General features: G+C 36.4%; 1 protein-coding gene across 5 annotated transcripts in view; it reads left to right on the forward strand.

Moving 5' to 3' along the window:
- The first annotated feature begins 2,769 nt into the window (after window positions 1–2,769).
- LOC115017394 (RNA-binding protein Musashi homolog 2-like) overlaps window positions 2,770–21,466 on the forward strand; it is a 224,785-nt gene continuing 206,088 nt past the window's right edge. For all 5 annotated transcript variants that reach the window (XM_029445784.1, XM_029445782.1, XM_029445786.1 and 2 more), the window contains exons 1-4: window positions 2,770–2,959; window positions 3,823–3,863; window positions 4,058–4,139; window positions 4,706–4,790. In XM_029445784.1, the coding sequence (XP_029301644.1) occupies window positions 2,898–2,959; window positions 3,823–3,863; window positions 4,058–4,139; window positions 4,706–4,790 (270 nt within the window). In that variant the 5' untranslated portion in view covers window positions 2,770–2,897. The remainder of the gene's footprint in view (window positions 2,960–3,822; window positions 3,864–4,057; window positions 4,140–4,705; window positions 4,791–21,466) is intronic.

A 21,466-nucleotide genomic window follows, 5' to 3' on the forward strand; every position in this document is an offset into this window, starting at 1 on the left:
AAAAATGGCGAGGATTTAGTTCTGTCCTCTCCTTTCCTCCGCTCTGTCTCTGACTGCAGGTGTGTGTGCAAGTGTGTGTGTGTGTGTGTGTGTGTGTGTGTTGGTGTGTGTGTGTGTGTGTGTGTGTGTGTGTGTGTGTGTGTGTGTGTGTATGTGTGTCGGGAGCGAAGCACCGCCCTTCGCGAAACTGAGCGGAGTAGAGAATGTGAATGTGCGAAAGTAGCGCCCCCTCAAGACAATGGTAGGGGAAACACTGGAACGTTTACCACCATAATCACCTATGATTTGATACAAGCATAATGGTTAAGGAATCATTCCAAACCCTTGCAGCCATTTAGAACATTAAATGTTCGTAGAAAAATGTTACTGGACAGTCTAACAAACAAACATGTCAATAAATCGAAGTTGGATTTATAAGTCATAGCAATCACATACTTTAGGGGCACCATTACATAATAGATCAACCTTGCCACATGTATTGCTTGTGTGTCATGCATTGCTTCCCCTTGGTAAGCATAGTTGCCTGGGTCCTGCAATATGCAGAAGGCCAGTGTTACAATCGGGAAAAAAGCTCTCCTTTTTACGTACACACACATTGTTTAGGCTGCAAAAAGCAGTGACAATGTCAGCCACATGCGCAATATCAACATCATTGCGCTTAAGTAGGCACCTGTAACAACTCTTAAGATGACCAAAAGGATTTTCCACGACGATACAAGCTGAGCTCAAACACTTATTGCGCTGTTCTTGCGGTGATGATTGCTGAACCACTTCGTTAGAGACAAACAGGAATTTCCTTTCACAGTCATAGATTTCTGTGGAATCATGGTGACTTTGTTGTATTTTTTAAAGGTAAGCCTAATAGCAATAGTCATTTCTCATCCAATCACATAATTAAGGAATTAAGCTAATTGCTCACGCCAGCCCATGTAAACCAGCCCATGTAAGCCAGCCCATGAATATTTCTTAGCTAAGAAAAATTAAATGCATGACCCCACATTGAATATTAAAAAGCAACAAATCCTGAACACAGTCTACAATTCGGCGTACATGTAATACACCAACTAATAACATCTTAGTTCTACTTTTAAATTTGCTTCAGCTGTTAGAGAGTATTCCTTCCACCTAAACACAGCCCGGGTGGTAAGGACCGGCGTGAATTAAATGCAATTTTTTGCGTTTCATTGAAATTAAGTGCATTTGTGATTATTTACAACTCATCTTATAATGTCTTATCAGAATGGCACCAGCACATTGGATAACTACGGTCTGGTGGAGTATATTGAAAATGCTCTCCTTTTGGCAGGCAGATAAAACGTTTAAGGAAGGCTGCTCTTCAATGCTGATTTCACATGGTGCACTAGCATACACACTGTAGAGTTTCCAACACCAAAGAGACATGCTGGTGGTTCGGTATTCGATTGTGTTAGCCACTTGACCTAAAGTGTGCCCTCTCTTGCTTCCAAATTCTTCTTTAAAGCTCCTCTGTTCCTGAACAAACTTTCTCAAAGCTGCAGCTCTCCGCCTCCTTTAGCATCTCAGTCTTATGCACTTATCTTTTTCAAATTTGTCTCTACTTTTTTCAGCATCCAATGCTCTCTAATTTATCAAATGTGTGTTTCGGATTCAAGCAGATCACAAAAAACATTACTTGTCTCTCAAATGTCTTGAATATAAGTGAAATTACACAAACGTTGGCACCGGACAAAAATAGTCCCTTGCCCTCCATGTTCCTGAATATAATAGGAGGCATTTTTAGCCGTTTACATGTACATTCAGCCTTGCCCAATCTTCTTCTTCTGTTGACTAAAATGGCGGTTGGCATTCATAAGTGTTGCATTACCGCCATCTGCTGGACTGTCCCTTGCCCCATATATTCCGGCATTGCCATGGCATGTGTGAAAAGGTGCAAGTTGGAACCATTCCTGAGTGTAATGCAAGTGTGAATAAATCACTAGTGGTGCCTGAAAGGTTATCCCAGTAATTTACTGGGAACTATATGTGAAAGAGGTTTAAGTAAGCCATATCAGTGAGCCATAATGCACACTACCTGCAGCAAATGGAATGCAGACATTATTAATATTATTAATTAAATTGCAAAGTTTCACAGAAGTTCCTTTAATTCTATAAAATGGGCATTAATATTAAGATTCAATTTTTATAAAATAATTTGTGTTCAGTTTTATTGCATTGGTAATACATATTTACATTTCTTCTGACATGTGTTGAGTTATTGATACAGGAGAGTCAGAAAATGCACACTCTCAGAGTGCAGACATCTTTACACACAGTATGCACAGGAAGTATCTCTCTGTATATTTGGCATAATGACTAGCTGAATGTGGCCAACACAATGATTTTCTGATTTGTAAATATGTATGTACTATTGTGTAAGTATCATATGAATATAGGGATAAGATATCAATAAAATAAATATGCTGTTGTTTAATGTTATACAAAATATGTATTGCAATTACTATTTGTATTGGTCTGTGACACATCTGCTGTACTGTAAAGGTGACTGACAGCTTAATTAAACCTGAGTTAAGCAACTGTCACCATGTAGAGATCAATTTCCAATTTTTTAAAGTTGCATCTGTGTTCAGCTCCCTTGATTTTTATATGTTTTGAGGCAAGTACCCCATCCCTGAATGCCACATGTCATCTAATTGAAAATCTGACAGAATGCACAGTACAAGCAGTTAATGTGGGCGGGTCGTGGAAAACTGACGTCAGTGTAGTTGGTCGGTGACGGCGGAGGAGGGACCACAGACCGAACTGATCCCACGTGTGACGGAGCGCTGCATTCCCGGCTCGCTGACACTGTAGCTCCGCTCCATCTGCTGACCTACCGTCTGTGTGTATCCGTTAGTCACTGCCTGTAGCTGGGTCAGAATATGGAAGGTGACGGCAGCCAAGCCACGTCTGGAAGCCCGACTGATCCACAACACGACCCGGGGTAAGGTTACAACCTGTCATTATAAACAGTGAATTTATCACTCATTATTTCTTGTTTTTAAAACTGCATAATTGCAGCTTGAATTTTGTACTGCCTGCTCCACTGCCTTCCGGGTCCCGTCAACTACACCTTTGTTTGGTTATATTATCAGACGGGCCTGCCCCTTTAGCAGTGTAAACGCCTGGCTGGCCCCGATATATGCCGTTAGTCCGTGTGTGGAAAGAACATATGCCAAACTTCGTTTATAAATTTGGGAGTCAAATGCTGCCGTACTTAAAGGCAAAAGCACACGGATTTAGAACAAAGATTATTAATTTAAAGTAATTTAAAGCTTGCTCTGGTAAAATCGGCATTCGCCCGGTTTAGACGCACTTCATTTCAATGAAACGCAACATTTTTTATTGAGTTCACGCCGGTCCTTACCACCCGGGCTGTGTTTAGGTGGAGGAAGGTGAATACTCTCTAACAGCCGAAGCAAATTTAAAAGTTGAACTAAGATGTTATTAGTTGGTGTATTACATGTATGCCGAATTGTAGACTGTGTTCGTATCAACAGTCTACAACCTAAAATGTTTTTGTACCAGGTATATACCTCGACCTCTGCAGTTTTTAACCGACAGATGTTTTGAATGGAAGTTGGCATGACCCTTGGTCCACAGCGGAGAGAAGGGAACGTATCTGGGCTGCTGCTAGCTCGGTTTTGGGGACGGCTGTCGGGGCTGCCTTGCCGTTGCATTGCCTCTATTTCTGTCTCTATTTTTGTCCCCAGCCCTTTAATTCTTTCCAACCAGTCAACTAGTTAGCTAAACATGAAAATGTCCGATTTAAAATCTGGATTGACTTCTGTGCCTTTTCCTTGGCAGGAAAATGTTTATCGGTGGCCTCAGCTGGCAAACTTCACCAGGTAAGACCTGCGTCTGGAACTCTGTGTATGTGTACGCGTGCACACGGCGCAAGGTTATTTTGATATCAAGTCCTCCATTCGACCCCTGTGTAACACGGGGACATCCACTGCTGTCAACACGTATTCTTCTTTTTATTTAACGTGGATGTAAAGAAAAACTTTGACCCTTTCTGTCTTTTTTTTTCTTTTCACAGACAGCCTTAGAGATTATTTTAGTAAATTCGGGGAAATCCGAGAATGTATGGTGATGAGAGACCCAACGACAAAACGTTCCAGGTAAATAAACTGTTATATACCTTCTGTTAGAAAATAACTGGGAAACTCTTTGCTTTGGAGTGCTATACCTATAGAGCAGCCCTTCAGATGGATTTGCTATTGAAGGGCAATGCAGTTTGACATTGAACATGGAGCTGTGGAGCTGTAGAGAACATGTTCTACTACTGACATTTCTTATGTCTTAATGTATTTAATAAGGTCATAGTGTTGGAAATTAAAGTGAAAAGTAATTTGAATGCAATTCCAAATCAATGCATTGTACTGAAATGTGGATATTATAGAGATAAAAATCATTTACACGTTGCTCTTTAAATAATATGAATGACATGAATTCAAGAAATTGTCAAATAATATGTGGACACAAAAAATGAAAATAGATAAGGGAAGTAAAAATGTATAGGATATATAGTGTAGGCTACATTGGACGGGTATAACTCCGAGTGGGGATTTCAGCATTTATCAGATGCGAAGTAAAGAAGCTCATTACGTTGTGACGCATAAATACTGTGAAATATAACTTAAATTATTTTAGAAATGTCATATGCTGTTGTGTTGTTTCTCAACAGGGGCTTTGGCTTCATCACTTTTGCAGATGCTGACAGCGTAGATAAAGTCTTGGCACTGCCGCACCACGAGTTAGACTCTAAAATGGTATGTTAACTTTTTTTTATTCTAAATGCATGAGATACACATGTTTATTTATTTACTTGTGAAAATGATCTGTCCACCCTGTGTATTATATTCCTAAACACCCGTTGGTAGCAGAGCTTGATCGCTGGGAGTCCTGAGAGAGCAGAGGGAAACACACACACACACACACACACACACACACACACACACACACACACACACACACACACACACACACACACACACACACACACACTCTTTATCGAGCTGTTTGATTTGCTGAATAGAGTTTCCAATCTTTTATGGCTCATAGAAGTCAAAGTTACTAGGTTTTGATTTAGTTTGTGTCTTTACGATTAGTGTCATTTTCCCTTGGCTTATATTTACAGTATATGAAACCAGAGCTTGAATTCGAGACATTTATTCCTACTAACCCGTGTTTGGCTTGGTGGTGGTTGTTGTTATTTGCATTTTCTGCCCAGTGTCGCTGGCTGTTCTTATAGCAGGCTGCTGTGCTCTCGGTCATGTGTCAGTTCACCATGGAGACACATTTCTTTAATATTATATCACTGTTCTACTCCCTTATTTACAGCCTAGTGGACACGCTCATTTTCAACCATTTTCTGGGGGCGATGCTATGACACACGTTAAGGTGAACATATTATAAATCAAATCAGCAGGGATTTGGGAAATTATTCCAATGTATTAGCAGACTCAACATACAGTTAATATGCTCTCCTCAAAGCCACCAGACTCCGTTGCTGATAATCATAAAACACACTTTATTTACACGGAATCAAAATAAAACTCATCAAAAAAACACAGACTCTTGTTGAGTTTGATAAAAGAGACTGAATAAGTAACAGATATGGAAAAAAAGTAATTAACGTAACCATTGAGCTGCTTTCTACGGTTTATTAACCCCGCTTCCGGTGCGTCCGTTACGACGGGTGTGACATACCAGTAAAAAAAAAAAAGAAGAGCGACTAAGAAGGATCCTCCTCTGTCAGGACAGTATGTGTCGTATGTACAAATGAAGGGGTTCCTTGCAATGTTACAAGCAAATAATGTAAGTGAAGCTTATATTTCTCATTTGACTACATGTGCTTATTATGTGTGTCAAACATTGTTTTAAATATGTTTTTATCCAATAAGAGCTATTTCTGTGATTTAAGGGTTTTAATACAAGATGAAAATGTAAACACTTCTTTACAACAAAAAGTGTTGCCATTAGTTAAGCCATTAGCCATTGTTCTTCATCTTGGTCACATGACCTCGTGTGATATAGAAATACAGAACATTGAGGTGCGATAGCTGGATGGATCATTTGCAGCGCAACACGGGATGGAGGATGGAGCTTTTGACAGCTGATTTTCTGAGGCTTTAACACGGGTATTGAAATAAGCACTGTGGTATGTGCTGCAGCTGTATTGGCTGTAACGGGGTTGTGTCATGTTTAAGGTGGAGAAGTAGAGGCGAGTGTGAGAGCTGGACTCTGGGCCAGAAAGAGAACTGGTAGAATGAACTGACCTTCAGTTTGACCTGTTACTTTTACCACAGCAGTTTATCCAGACATTTATTTAGTGCATATTGTGGAGCTGACAAAGTTATCAACTTTACTTAAAACCCTTAGAAATGTCCTATTACTTTTCTTATTTCCTTCCAATGCCCTGCAAAATACCTCGCTCAGTGCATCCTCACTTAGATTAGTTCATTAGAGAATAGTGACTCTGACATTTTACAGTGTAAACACAACTTGTCAGTGCTCTCTGGTGGACAGATTCTGTAATGGAGACACAGTTTCTGAATGACCTCAAACATATTTTGGATATTTCTGTAATGACATTTCTTGTTATTTATTATCCGACATTTCTTTCAATACAGATATACAGTATCTGTGATAAACCAATATTAGCCTTCTGGTAGGAAAAGGGAAATGTTGCAGATTGAATTTAATACAATTTAATGCAATCCCTATAGAGGCCAGAATTTAAATAGCTGGAGTAGAACTCAGATCCATTACTACATGTGACAGTATAAAGGAAAATATATGAATGTTAACGTACATCTATTAATAACAACATTTTAAATACTACTTTTTCTTTTATAATCGTGTTTATTTCTGACATGAATAAAATATATTTATCAGTATCAGTGTGTGATCGGTTTGAACTGCTGCCCTCTGGCAACCAAAAACAATACTGCTCTAATGCAGTTAGAAATCCTGTTTTACTTCTTCCTTTCTTTGTTCTTTTTACTCCTAATAAGATTAATTGTGGCTGGAGTACCCTCCATGTCAGTAATGTATCTGTTTTACAAACTGCTAGGCCTGAAAACATCACTGGCCGTGTACTAAAACATGTGCCAAGCAGGCACTTGTATCATATCTGTCACAGGAGTGTTCCCACCTGCTTCAAGTCAACCATCATCGTCCTTGTACCTAAAAGTCTGCAGTGTCTAGTCTACAGTTTGCATACAGAGCCAACAGATCCACAGAGGATGCCGTCTCCACTGCCCTCCACTCAGCCCTCACACATCTGGATGCAACAACACCTGCATCAGAATGCTGCTTGTTTATTTCAACTCAGCATTTAAAACATTCTGCCCCATCAAACTCATTGGCAAACTTAGCACTCTGCAACTGGATATTGGACTTCATCGCGAACACCGGAGCCCCCCAGGGCCGTGTGCTCAGCCCCCTCCTGTTCACACTACACACCAAACACTCCAACCCCGACATGAAGACAACTCTGTTGTGAAGTTTGCGATGACACTACTATCATTGGCCGGATTACAAACAACCATGAGACTTCATATAGAGAGGAAATCAACAACCTACAGCTCAACGTCAGCAAAACCAAGAAGATGATATTTGATTTGAGGAAAAAGGAGACAAAGACACACAACCCTGAGATCAGAAACGGTTGTATTTAAGAATGAAAAAGATATTTATTTTATTGCCATTTCTGCTTAGTTTGATAGTGAGAGAGACAGACAGGAAAGGCAGGGGAAAGAGAGCAGACGACTTGCAGCAAAGTGCACTGGGCTGGAGTCGAGTAGTAAGGAATCAGCCTTCGTGGTTCTACGCGCCACGGCTGTATTTTCTTAAGGTAACTTAAGAGAACTTCTTTTACAGAGGAGCTATGGAAAGCATCCTGACTGGAAACATTACAAAATGACATGGAACGTCTCACGGCCCGGGACAGGAGGGTTCAGCAGGGAGTTATTAAAACCGTACAGAACATGATTGGTACCATCTACAGAGCATTAGTGAGAAGAGGTGCCCCCCCCCCTCCCCACCCATACTGTTGTTTCAGAACAATAGTCAGTGCTAAGTGATGGTCACATGTATTTCTGCCTATAACTTTGAAGCTTTTGCTATTTTTCTATAAATATAAGATGTTTCAACAGAATAAGCAATTATTCCTTACTTTGGTGTTTTATTGCCTATTGTTTGTATTCTATTTTGATTAAAATATTTAGAATATGTGTTTGTACCATTTCTGTGTGTGGACATTTCATTGTGTAATCCTGTATTGTAAAATGACAACAACATATCCTTGAATCCATGACATCATGTGTTGATCCTGGTTTTTCTGTAGTCCGTGACTCAGTTTGTGTCTTCTGCTGTCTCATGTCTCCACATACTGACACTGAGAAAGACAAGTATTCCTGGATGTTGTGTGTCCACAGGTGGTATTGACAGTGCTGTCCTTGTTTATTGATGGACGGATTGATCTGCAGGGAGAAAGAGCAGTGTGTGGTGTGATGGAGAGCATGTTCAGGCTCAGTGTTGAGTTTAGTTTTTTTCTGGAGGTGACTGCTTGGTCTTGTTCTTCACAATACTAAAGCCTTAAGAACTCTTTTGATTTCCCCTTAAATTCCCTGTTAAGTGTATTTAAATGAAATAAAAACATTTGGCTATACTGTAAAATGGGATCATATTTTCTGCTTGATTCAACATTTGCTCTTTCCTGAGAGCAAATCAGATTTGTGTGAGCCAAACTCAGGCCGGAGAGATAGTGAGCAGCACAGCTGGCCCGCTCACGGCTCTGAACATCACACACACACACTACTGTCACTGGACTGTTTGTACATGGTGCTCAGTAATGCAGCATTATGTGAAGGCAGCTGTCTTCAGCGCTGGAGGTTGTTCCTTGATTGAGTGTAGGATTAACATTTTCGACTTTGGCTAATGGTCATTTATGCTGCTCAGCTAACCTGCTCAGGACCAGGTTATTTTCAGAGTTTCCGATTGAAGTCTGCTAATCGACTGCTTTGGAAATGGCTCCACTATTATGGCTAAATTCTCGTTGACGTAGACCAGGCCAGAACTGTGAGATGTTCTCTTGGGAGGGGAGAGTTTAGAGAGACAGTAGATCCGAATATGAGCCATAAAGATTCTCAGTTGAGGAAATACGTTAACAATACAAACTTGTTCAGCATTACATTAGTAATGCCACCAACAATGCGGTGCAGGCACAGCAGTGCAAACTATGCATTGCCACGGGAACCAACATTCAGGTGATGATGCAGAAGATCTAAGCAAGAATTCTGGATTTATTTACTCAGAAGGCTCTCCGGACATTTGCCCATGCTGGCTCTAAAAGAAGCCTTATAAAAAATAGCAGGTAGCATGCATTAATAGTTCACTATATTATTAATCAGTATGACGTTTAGTTGCATATGAAATGCACTATAATGATTTCTAACCCTGACGTTACCACTTGTTTTTATGCTCAGCCCAGATTAGTCTGTTTTACACTGCTGGTATATTGCAGCTAATAAAACACTGATTAAAAAATGTATTAGTCTATTGGTATTTACCACATATAATGTTCATTAATGTTTAAATATGCTGCATCAAGTGTAGAGTGTCAGAGCTGTAGAATGAGCAGTTGATACAGTACATATACACAGGAGGCATTGAGAGATGAAATGCATATATTAAGTCAATCAGCAATTATCTGCCAGCAACAGTGTTGCTTTTTGCTGTAATAATCTTTTTATATACTACAAAGGCAGCATGCGATGGGTCCAGTTAGTGCGGTAGAAGAGTCAAATGCCACGTGAAACGCCTCTTTTATGGGAACGTGCCTGAGGAAGATCCTGGTTAATAAAGACAGTTGATAACCACCACGTGGTACCTGAGGGGGCGTCAGGCTTTGTCCAGCCAGCTTATGCAAAGAAAGCTCCGCTCTGTCCAACTCAGCGCACTCCTCAGCTGATTATTGTTTGTATTGTAAACAGTTGAAGAAGACTGGGTGGAAATGAAAAGACATGCTGACTAAAGAATAGATCTTTCACTTTATATCATAAAGTCTGATTGGTAAGACGCACAGAAACGCTGATGCGGTGCTTTGGAATGACACTGATATAGTTAGTGCGACAACACATTTGAAAAACGTAACCTTTTTTTCAACATTTGAAAAAGATGTTTAACACCTTAGACTGCCTTAATAAACCAGTGTGGGCAACACGGTAACCTTCTGAAGTGTGCTGCACTCATTAGGTGTGGCTGAGTGATGGTACGTGTGTGTTGCACTCTGTGTGTGTTTGCCTGAGGAAGCTCTGCACTCAATGTCAGTAAAGCACACGAGTCTCCTCTGTTAGTGCTAATGTCTGCGTTTATCAGAGCAGCTGCTCTCAGCTGTGGATGTGTGCTCTTGTATCTATTTAATTCCCTACAATGTTACTCCTCCGGTCACTATGGAGCCCCTCATGGGTCAGTCCACGGAGACTAACGACATGTTGACTAAAACTAAAGAAAACTTTCTCTTCCGGTTTCTCTTGCATGCAGCTATTGTTTTAGATTGGTCTTACTTATTTGTACAGCTTGTGGGTTTTTTAAGTGTGTCTTTTAGGATGTTTCAAGGATACATTTTATTTATATATTGTTTTTGGTTGTTTGTCTGTAACCGTTATTGCTGCCTATCTTGGCGAGGACACTCTTAACATATATTTAATACCAATGAGGCTTTCCTGGTTCTATACAAGGTCAAACAAAAACTAGAAAATGTTTTAGAGATGAAAATGTGAAAGCGTCATGATTAGGAGGGTCAAGGAAATCCTCATTTTTGAACTGTTCTGTTATGTACCATTTATAAAAACAAAGAAAACAGAAAATCAGGATTCAGTATGTCGTACCACCATTTCCTCATTTTGAAGACGATTACTACGGTTTTTTTCTCTGGAGTAACTGGAGGCTTAATATACCCTGAGTACTGATTTAAACAGCAGTTTAACAATACTGTTATATGAACCAATGAGCAGTGAGGATTTGCCATGGCCATGTTTGTTCTTCTAACCCTTGTGTGTGATGAGATCAGTGACGTTCTCTTAGCTGGTGTGTTTTCAGTCTCTTCATGAATGGAGTGAGAGCCTGCTGCTCTGTTGTAACTCAGCCAGCTGCTCAGACAATGCCGTAAAGTAAAGTAGTTCTTTAGTGTTGAGTCTTGACAGAGTGCATGTGAAGCTGTTCGCTGTTAATGCTCTCAGACTCAGACATTCTCTATTCGTGTCATTCCAAGTCAACCAACATATTCATCATGTACGTTCTGTCCTCCTCCTCCGCATCCTCCTCCTCAGAGGAGTGGATGAAGATGAAGGCCTCATTAGCAATGCCACATGTGTTCTGATAAACTGTCTGTTCTAACAAAGCCAGCTCCTGGCTCTACTGTAGGCTGCTGGGGTTGAATGATAGGTTAATGATGCACATAACAACACTGGAGTATCCAGCGTTTCCCACTGAATTCTGTCAGACTATGGGTTCAAAGGGTTTGGGGCCATGCTCCCCTGGAAGAAAACTTTGTGCATTTTAAAGTTAAATACTTCAATCTGCTGCACTCTGAGCAGGTTTCAGAGGTTCGGTCCCTGAAGAACGTTGTGCTCTTGTAAACAAGATTTGGTTAATCATTTTGTGCTCCACAATTTAATCACAAACACATTGGTTGTATAGAAATATAAATCTAAACCGCTGCCCCCACAGTAACCTACCACACACACACAGACACACACACACACACACACACAGATACACACCCCACACTAACACACATTTACCCACTGTCTTTATAGAATATTGCACAGATCTCTCTTTATTATTCTGTAGGCTATATTGTACATCGTGTCATTCATTTGTTTTCATGTATTTATTTCTTAATACCACACGACCTGCATTTCAAAGTAAGAGCATGCAGTCTGTTTCATGCAGTCTTTTTTTTTAATAACCAGTGATAAGTAACGTGCATTCATTAGTTTCTATGTTAATGTGATTATTAGTGTGTGTTCATTTTATTCTAACGTATATTATCTAGCACACACTTTCGTATACATACTGTTATGTCAGTATTTTAAAGGCATGAGGAAGTTTGTCTCAAAACTCTGTGTGTGTAAAATGATTTTAGACATCATCTTCATCACTGATCTTGCTATAGTCATTATCACGTTCTAAAGAGAGGTTTACTCATCTGCTTATGTGCGCTGCTAATTATAGATGTATTTATTTTCAGGGATAACTAAACTATTATTAACATTACTTATACTGCAAATGGATTAGCTGGTAATCACACGCTCTCTCAGGGTGATAGCTAATATCCAGGCTGAGCTGATAGCTTTATACCATTATCATGATTAGATATTATATCTAGTTACAGGTCAAGTCCAAGTAACGAAAAGGAAGATTGTGCCATGACAGGATTATTATGATTTTAGAGAGGATATCTATATGGCGTAGCCTACAAGCACTGAAGCCTTCAGGGAGCGGTAAACTGTTTAATTTATTATTAATATTATTGTTAATATTATTATTATTATTATTATAGTGTGGCGAACCCTGTCAAAATGGCGACACACATCAACATAGTTTATTGCTTTTCCTTTTTTGTCAAGGAATTTCTTTCTTAATGGGAACAAAAAATTGCGTCTTTCATGACTTCATGGCGGAATTTTGTTGCGGAGTTCATTCTGCTTTGTTCCTTTCCCTTATTTTGACTATTTTTGTTGGCTTTTAATGTTCAGATTTGACGATAATGTTTCCTGGGCGGTTCACAAGGTGGAATCTTAATCTGTGTGATCATAAAGTCTTTTAATGTTTTCTCAGCGTGAGAGTAACCAGGAGGTTATCACTCGTCGACCTAACCTGTCAGTGCTGGATAGTCTCTTCCATTCGTCTGTTGTCTTTGAAGGTTGTTGGTGAAAAGGTTGAACTTATTTTCCTCGCTTAGCGATATGATCTGCTCTTGCCTGTATTCCAAACATTCTTTAAGAAAGTTGTTGCTGAAAGTCCTTGTGTAATACTTCATTGATAGATGTTCTTGCTTCCAAGTCAATTAAGTAAGAATGTCACTCATCTGAGGGTAGCAGTGGAGTCCTTCTGTCTGTGGAGGTGAGTGTGTGACTGAGTCTGGGTGACGGAGGTGTTTGAAAGAGGGTGTAGAGTTGGGAGTGTCTCCCTCCTTTCCACCTTTTCAGCCCATCGTGTACCTCCGGGGGAAACACTTGCTCCAGATTGTGTGTAGTAGTATTCCAGGATAAACAACCCTTTTCTAGTTTTCCAGGAGGTGTTTGGGTTCAGCAGCAGGGCGCTGCCATATTGAGTCTGCACCAGAGCTTGTGAGAGTACGACCACAGCGTTATCTTCCCATTCTGGTGAATAGTTTCAGCATGTAGGCAACAGCCCATGAAATAGCTGAGTTCATGGGAGCTACCGGCCGCCGCCGCCGTCGTCTCAGCAAAGTTCCCCGGACGTCTTGAATGGAGAGATTTAAATTTATCGGACCAACATGTCATCTAACATGTTATTTGACATGTTCAAGATGTTATTTGGTGTATTAAACTTTGGAGTTAGGCCAGCTGGGGAACCCTGCTACCACTCTTCATACTAAGCGAGGTTTACAACGTCCTGACTCCATCTCTGGATTTAGCATACATACACTACATGAAATAGATAAGATCATCTCACTCACAGAAAGAAAGCAGTTAGCATTTTCCCATAGTGTTGAACTATGGTACTTGAGCATTTGATCACACAAGAATACATGAAATGACGATCTGAGACTTATTTCAGGCAGCACTTCTTTTAAAAAACACACTTGTGGTTTTTATGTGACTGTTACTCAGAATTGTAATTTTTAATCTTTAATCTTTTTGTTGTGGTGTTGGAGGAGCATGGCCATTTGATTGAATCTACAATTAAAGAAATACCTAGCTACTAATTTATGAATAGAGGGGAAGGGGTGGGGACAGAAAGTCAACAGTATATGCCACATTCAAGCAATACTCTCTATGTCTTTGGCACCAAACTGGATGGGATGATCATAAAGTGAGTCTGTCTGTAAAGGGGAGACTGATGGGTACCCATACCACCGGGTTTCAGAGATCTTGAGGTGAGAGGTCAAAAGACACCTTTGAAAATGGCCACGCCAGTTTTTTGGATTTTAGAGTATTATTTAGCCTCCTTCCCGACAAGCTAGCCCTTGTTGATAATAATAATAATAATAATACATTATATTTGTATAGCGCTTTTCTAGAAACCCAAAGACACTTGACAGAGATACAAAAATAAAATATATAAACGAAGAAACGGAAAAAGGAGGCTGTTACAGTAGTCCAGACGGGAGGTGATGAAGGCATGGATGAGGGTTTCTGCAGCTGTGGAGGAGAGGGATGGACAGGCGATTTTGAGATGGAAGAAGGCCGTCTTGGTGAGCTGTTTAGTGTATTTGTCAAATGAGAGGGTTTGGTCAAAGATGATGCCAAGATTTCCGGATGTGAGGGGAGCTGGAAACTGAGGAACTGTCTATGTTGAGGGTGAGATTATGGGTGGATTTGGTGAGTGTTTTTGGTCCAATGATGAGGATTTCAGATTTTTCACAGCTTTAGGAAGTTGATTTGTAGGCAGGATTTTATTTCCGTGATGCAGTTTGTCAGAATACAGTGGGTAGCGGTGGAGATTGACTTGGTGGAGATGAGGAGCTGGATATCATCAGCAAAGCAGTGGAATTAAAGACCATGACTGCGGATTATTATCAAGGGGGAACAGGTACAGGATGAAGAGGAGGGGGCTGAGAACTGAACCTTGGGGGAGGGGAGCGGTGGGGGATTTGCAGTTATTAATGGAGATGAACTGGTGCCTGCAAGAGAGGTATGATTTGAACCAAGAGACGGCAGTGCCGGTGATGTTGAAGGTGGTTTCAAGTCGAGTGAGGAGGGTGGAGTGATTGATTCAAGATTCAAGATAATATATTTATTGTCATATGCACAGATAACAGACAGTTATACAGTACAATGAAAAACGTACTTTACTAATCCTCCAACAGCAAACATTTCAAATTAGAATTACAAGTAAGAGATATACACAATATACAATATAAAATAAATAAAGAGGTAAACGGTACATAGGTTCACAGTACAGTGTTAGTACTGTGAAATAGGAAATATTGCACAAATAAGGCGGACAACAACAAAGTGCAAAGTTCAAGTTGTGCTGTGTTCACAGTTCAATCAGTTGGGATGGGGGGAGCATATTCACAAGCCTGATGGCCTGCGGGTAGAAACTGTTTGTTAGTCTCACTTGATGGTGTCAAAGGCTACGCTGAGGTCGAGGAGGACGAGAATGTTGAGGTTTCCGGCATCAGAGGAGAGGAGAAGGTCGTTGGTGATTTTGAGGAGTACAGTTTCAGTACTGTGGTTGGAGCGGAATCCGGATTGGAATGTTTCATACAGGTTATTGGTAGAGAGGTGATGTTTCAGTTGAGAGGCTACAGCGCCTTCCAAAACTTTGGGCAGAAAGGGTAGGTTGGAGACTGGTCGGAAGTTATTTGTTGCGTCAGGGTTGAGTCCAGGTTTTTTCAGAATGGGGGTGACAGCAGCGATTTTAATGGATGGTGGGACGGTGCCGGTAGACAGGGAGGAGTTTATTGTTGTAGTGAGAAGTGATCAGAGAGCAGAAGGATGTTAACGAACGTGAGTTTTCATATGTTACCAGTATCGTATACCGCTATATATATATATATATATATTATATATTATATATAGTTATATATATATATGTATATGTTATTATATATTATATATATATTATATATATTCTATACTATAGTTATATCTATCTCTGTCTATTTATCTACTATCTAATTTATACTTTATCATATATATATTTGTTTCTCTCTTTCTATCTCTCTTCTCTTTCTCCTTATCTCTTTGTTCTATCTTATATATTCTTTTATCTATTTCTCTCTCTCTTCCTATTCTTCTCTTCTCTTTTTCTCTTCTGTCTCTCTTCTTTCTATCTGTCTCTTCTATCCTTTCTTCTTTCTCTATATATATCTCTTCTCTATATATCTCTTTCATATACCATTTCTTTATCTTCTCTCTCTATCTTATCTATCATATATATCTATATACCTTTATTTATATATATATATATCTACTCTCTCTATATATATACATATAAATATAGAGAGCATATATATACAGGGATATATTATGAGATATATATGATACATGGATAGAGGGAGAGATGAGATAATTTATATAATGTATATATAGATATATAATAGATAGATACATGGATATATTGTATATTATATAGATATAGTAGATATATATATATAATTATATAGTATATATATATACATGTTATATATATATGATATATATATTATTCTATATATATATATAACAGGTATAGATAGAGATATGATATATATATATATACCTGTAGATACTGTATATATATATTATTATATATATAATACATGTATATATATTATTATATAGATATATGTATTAATAATATATATATATATATATATATACTGTAGTATATTATATATAATTATATATATATACATGTATATATGTATATATATATATATATATATATAACATGTATATAAATATATATATATATATATAACATATAATATACATATATAATACATGAGATATGATAGGATATAAAACGATAGATAGATAGATAGAGATATATAAGATAGTGATATAGACACATAAGTATAGAGGTTATTATATATACACATAATAGGCTGTGTAGAGAGCGATAGAGAGAGAGAGAGAGAGAGGGGTGGGATGAGAGAGAGAGGAGAGAGAGGAGGGAGAGAGAGAGAGGGAGAGAGAGAGGAGAGCAGAAGAGAGAGAGGGGGAGAGAGATATGGAGAGAGGAGAGAGGAGAGAAGACAGAGAGAAGAGAGAGACACAGAGACGAGATGAGACAACAGGAGAGAGAGAGAGAGGAGAGAGGAGACAGAGGAGACACAGACATAGAGAGAGAGACCATGATAGACACATACAGAGAATATAGGACCGAGAGGACAGAGAGAGAGACAAATAGCGACAGAGGAGAACATAGAGTATAGAGTGAGACAGAGGATAGAGATAGAGAGAGATAGATAATATATATATATCATATACATAGTAATAGTTTTATATAATAACTCAAACATATACATCCGTATCTAATATATATAGAGAGCATATATATGACATATCATTAGATCCATAGTATATTATATAATTATAATAACATTAATACACTATTAATAACATTTAATACACATTATATATTATACACATATATACAACAATTGTATATATATATATTCTACGATGTTTGTATTATATGTAGTGTATATAGTGTATCTATTATATATATATACTTTATGCTTGTATATATTAATTATATGTAGGTATGTATATAGTGTATATATATATATATGATATATATATATATACAGCATATATATATATAATACAATATAATTATTGTATATATATTATATATATATATACTATTATTTATAGATCATATATTGATATAGCATAGTATATATATATGATATATATCTATATGATATATATGTGATATGTTATCAATATGTGTATAATGTATATAGTATATATATATGGTTATTATATGTAATATTGTATATATATATGTGTATATATGTATATATAGATATATACATTGACTACACATAGTATATATATATATATATATAGATAGATATAGTATATATATATATATATATAGATAATACCATTATACATATAGACATATATCATGAATACAATGATATATTATAGTATATTGTATATATGCGATAGTATTGTATATATGTATATATATGTTATATATATATGTTATATTATATATATATATGTGTGATATATATATGATATATCTATATATGTATATATGTATAGATATGTATACTATGTATATATGATATATATTATATATTAATATATATGTGTATATATGATTATATATGTATATATGTAGTATTATATATATGTATATATTGTAGTATATATGTATTATAGTGTGTGTATATATATATATACTATATATTATGTATATATGTGTGTATATATATATATATTGTATATATATGTATATATGATAATTGTATATATGTATATAGTATATATATAGTATATAGTATATATATGTATATATGTATATATATGTATAGAATGTATGTGTATATATATATATGTATATATATAGTGTATATGTATATATATGTATATATTATATATATATATATATGTATGTATGTATGTAGGATGTATTGTATGATGTATATTATGTATATATTATATATATATATGTATATTATATAGATATATAATATATATATATAGTATATATATGATAGTATGTATATATCTATGTATGTATAGTATATATATATGTATGTATATATATATATGATATATATGTATATATATATATATGTATGTATATATATATATTATGATATATATATATATATATAGTATATATATATATAATATATATATATATATATATGTATCTATGTATATATATATAGTATGAATAGTATATATCTATGTGATGATATATATATATATATGTATGTATATATATATCTATATAGGTATATATATATATATAGTATATATTTATGTATCTATATTATATTATATCGTGTATATATATATAGTATATATATAGTAATATGAATGTATATATTTGTATATAATGTATATATGTATATTATATATGTTGTGTGTATATATATAATATTATATATATATATGTACTATATAATATATAATATATATGTATATATGATGATCTATATATATATATATATATAATATATTACATGCTATATATATATATTGTATATAATATGTTATATATGTATATATATGTATATATATATATCTATCTATGACTCGTATGTATTATATATAATATATATTATATATATCTATATATATATATTATATATTCTATGTATATATATAGTATATATATATATATAGATATGTATATATATGTATATATATATGTATATATAGTGTATATATATGTATATATATATTATATATGTATATATATATATAGATATATATATATATGTATATATATATATATATATTATTATATATAATATATATATATTATATTTATATATAATATATAGATTATAATGTAGTATATATATATAGTATATAATATATATATATATATATATATATATGTCTATATATGTATATGTTATATATATATGTAATATATGTATGTATATATATATATATATGTATGTATATATATGTATATATGTATATGTATATATATATATATATATGTAATATATATGTGTATATATGTATAGGTATAGTATATATATATGTGTATATAGTATGTATAGATATTATATATATATAATGTAATATAGTATTATGTAGGGGTATTATAGTAGATGTGATATATATATATATGATGGTATATAAGAATGAGAAGAGACGAGTATATATGTATAATAGATATATATATATATATGTATAGAATAATATATATATATATTAGTATTTATGTTTATATGATATATATATATATGATGTATATATGTATTGGTATATATATATATAGTACATATGTGTATATGATTATTATATATATGTATATATATATGTAGTATATATATATATATATATATATTATGTATAGATAGGAGATAGATAGAGAGCGAGAGATTATGATAGAGGAGAGAGAGAGGGAGAGAGAGAGATAGATCGAGGAGAGATAGGAGAGAGAGAGGATAGAGGAACGAGAGGAGAAGTAGGTAGAGAGGAGATATAGGAGCAGAGGAGAGAGAGAGGGGAAAGATGGAGAGGAGAGAGAGAGAGGAGAGAGAGAGAGAGAGCGAGAGAGAAGATGGAGACGAGAGAGAGGAGAGAGAGAGGAGATGGAGATGAGAGAGAGACGAGAGAGAGCGAGGAGATGGAGATGAGAGATAGAGGAGAGGGGGAGAGAGGGAGAGAGAGAGATAGAGGGAGAGAGGAGAGAGAGAGAGAACAGAGCGGAGAGAGAGAGAGGAGGGAGAGAGAGAGAGAGAGGGGAGAGAGAGGGGGAGAGAGAGGGAGAGAGGGAGAGATAGAGGGGGAGAGAGAGAGAGAGAGGGAGAGAGAGTAGGTATGAGGAGAGAGGAGGAGGAGAGAGAGAGGAGAGAGGAGAGAGAGAGAGAGGAGAGGAGAGAGAGAGAGAGAGAGAGAGAGGAGAGAGAGAGAGAGAGAGAGAGGTAGAGAGAGAGAGAGAGGGAGAGAGAGAGGAGAGAGAGATATAGAGGAGAGAGAGGAGAGAAGAGGAGGAGAGTGAGGAGAGAGCGATATAACGTATTATATAAGTTAATATAGATATATATATATATAGATAGTACTAGGTATACATATATATGGAATATATTAGAATATGTATATATATATATTGAATAATATATATATGATATATGTATAGATATATATAATGTATATATGTATATATATATATATATATGTATATATATATATATATATAATATATGTATATATTAATATATATACATACAATATATATATATATAATGTGTATATATATGGTATATGCAGTATGAGACAAATAAACCTGTTTGGGTCAGATGCGTGTCCGGCGTGTGTGCGCGGCACCCTGGTGAGGAGTACCAAGACAATGTTGTTTTGCACTACAGTCAAGCATGGTTGGGTGGACAGCATCCTGGTCTGGGGCTGCATGAGTTGCTGCCGGCCACTGGGGAGCTGCATGCATTTCATTGAAGGGACACATGAATTCCAATATATACTGTGACATCCTGCAGCCGAGCATGATCACCTCCTCTTTCGGAAACTCGGCCGTAGCGGCAGTTTTTCCAACATGATACTGACCCTAAACACCACCTCCCAAGATGACAAAGGCCTTGCTGAAGAAGCTGAAGGTTAAGGTGATGGACTGGCCAAGTCTGTCTCCAGACCTAAACCCAATTGAGCACATGTGGGGCATCCTCAAGAGGAAGGTGGAGGAGTGCAAGGTGTCCAACATCCGTGCGCTCCGTGATGTCGTCGTGGAGGAGTGGAAGAAGATTCCAGAAGCAACCTGTGCAGCTCTGGTGAATTCCATGCCCAGGAGGGTTAAAGCAGTGCTAGATAACAATGTGGTCACACAAAATTGACACTTTGGGCCACAATTTAGAAGTATGTCACTATGGGGTGTACTCACTTTGTTGCCAGCTGTTTAGACATTAACAGCTGTGTACTGAGTAATTTTCAAAGGACAATAAATCTATACTGTTATTCAAGCAGACACATGACTACTTAAGTTATATCAAAGTTTCAGTAGGATAAGTTATCCCCTGAAAGGTTTATAACAG

This window comes from Cottoperca gobio, chromosome 13 (assembly GCF_900634415.1).
Source record: "Cottoperca gobio chromosome 13, fCotGob3.1, whole genome shotgun sequence".
NCBI classification, from domain to species: Eukaryota; Metazoa; Chordata; class Actinopteri; order Perciformes; family Bovichtidae; genus Cottoperca; species Cottoperca gobio.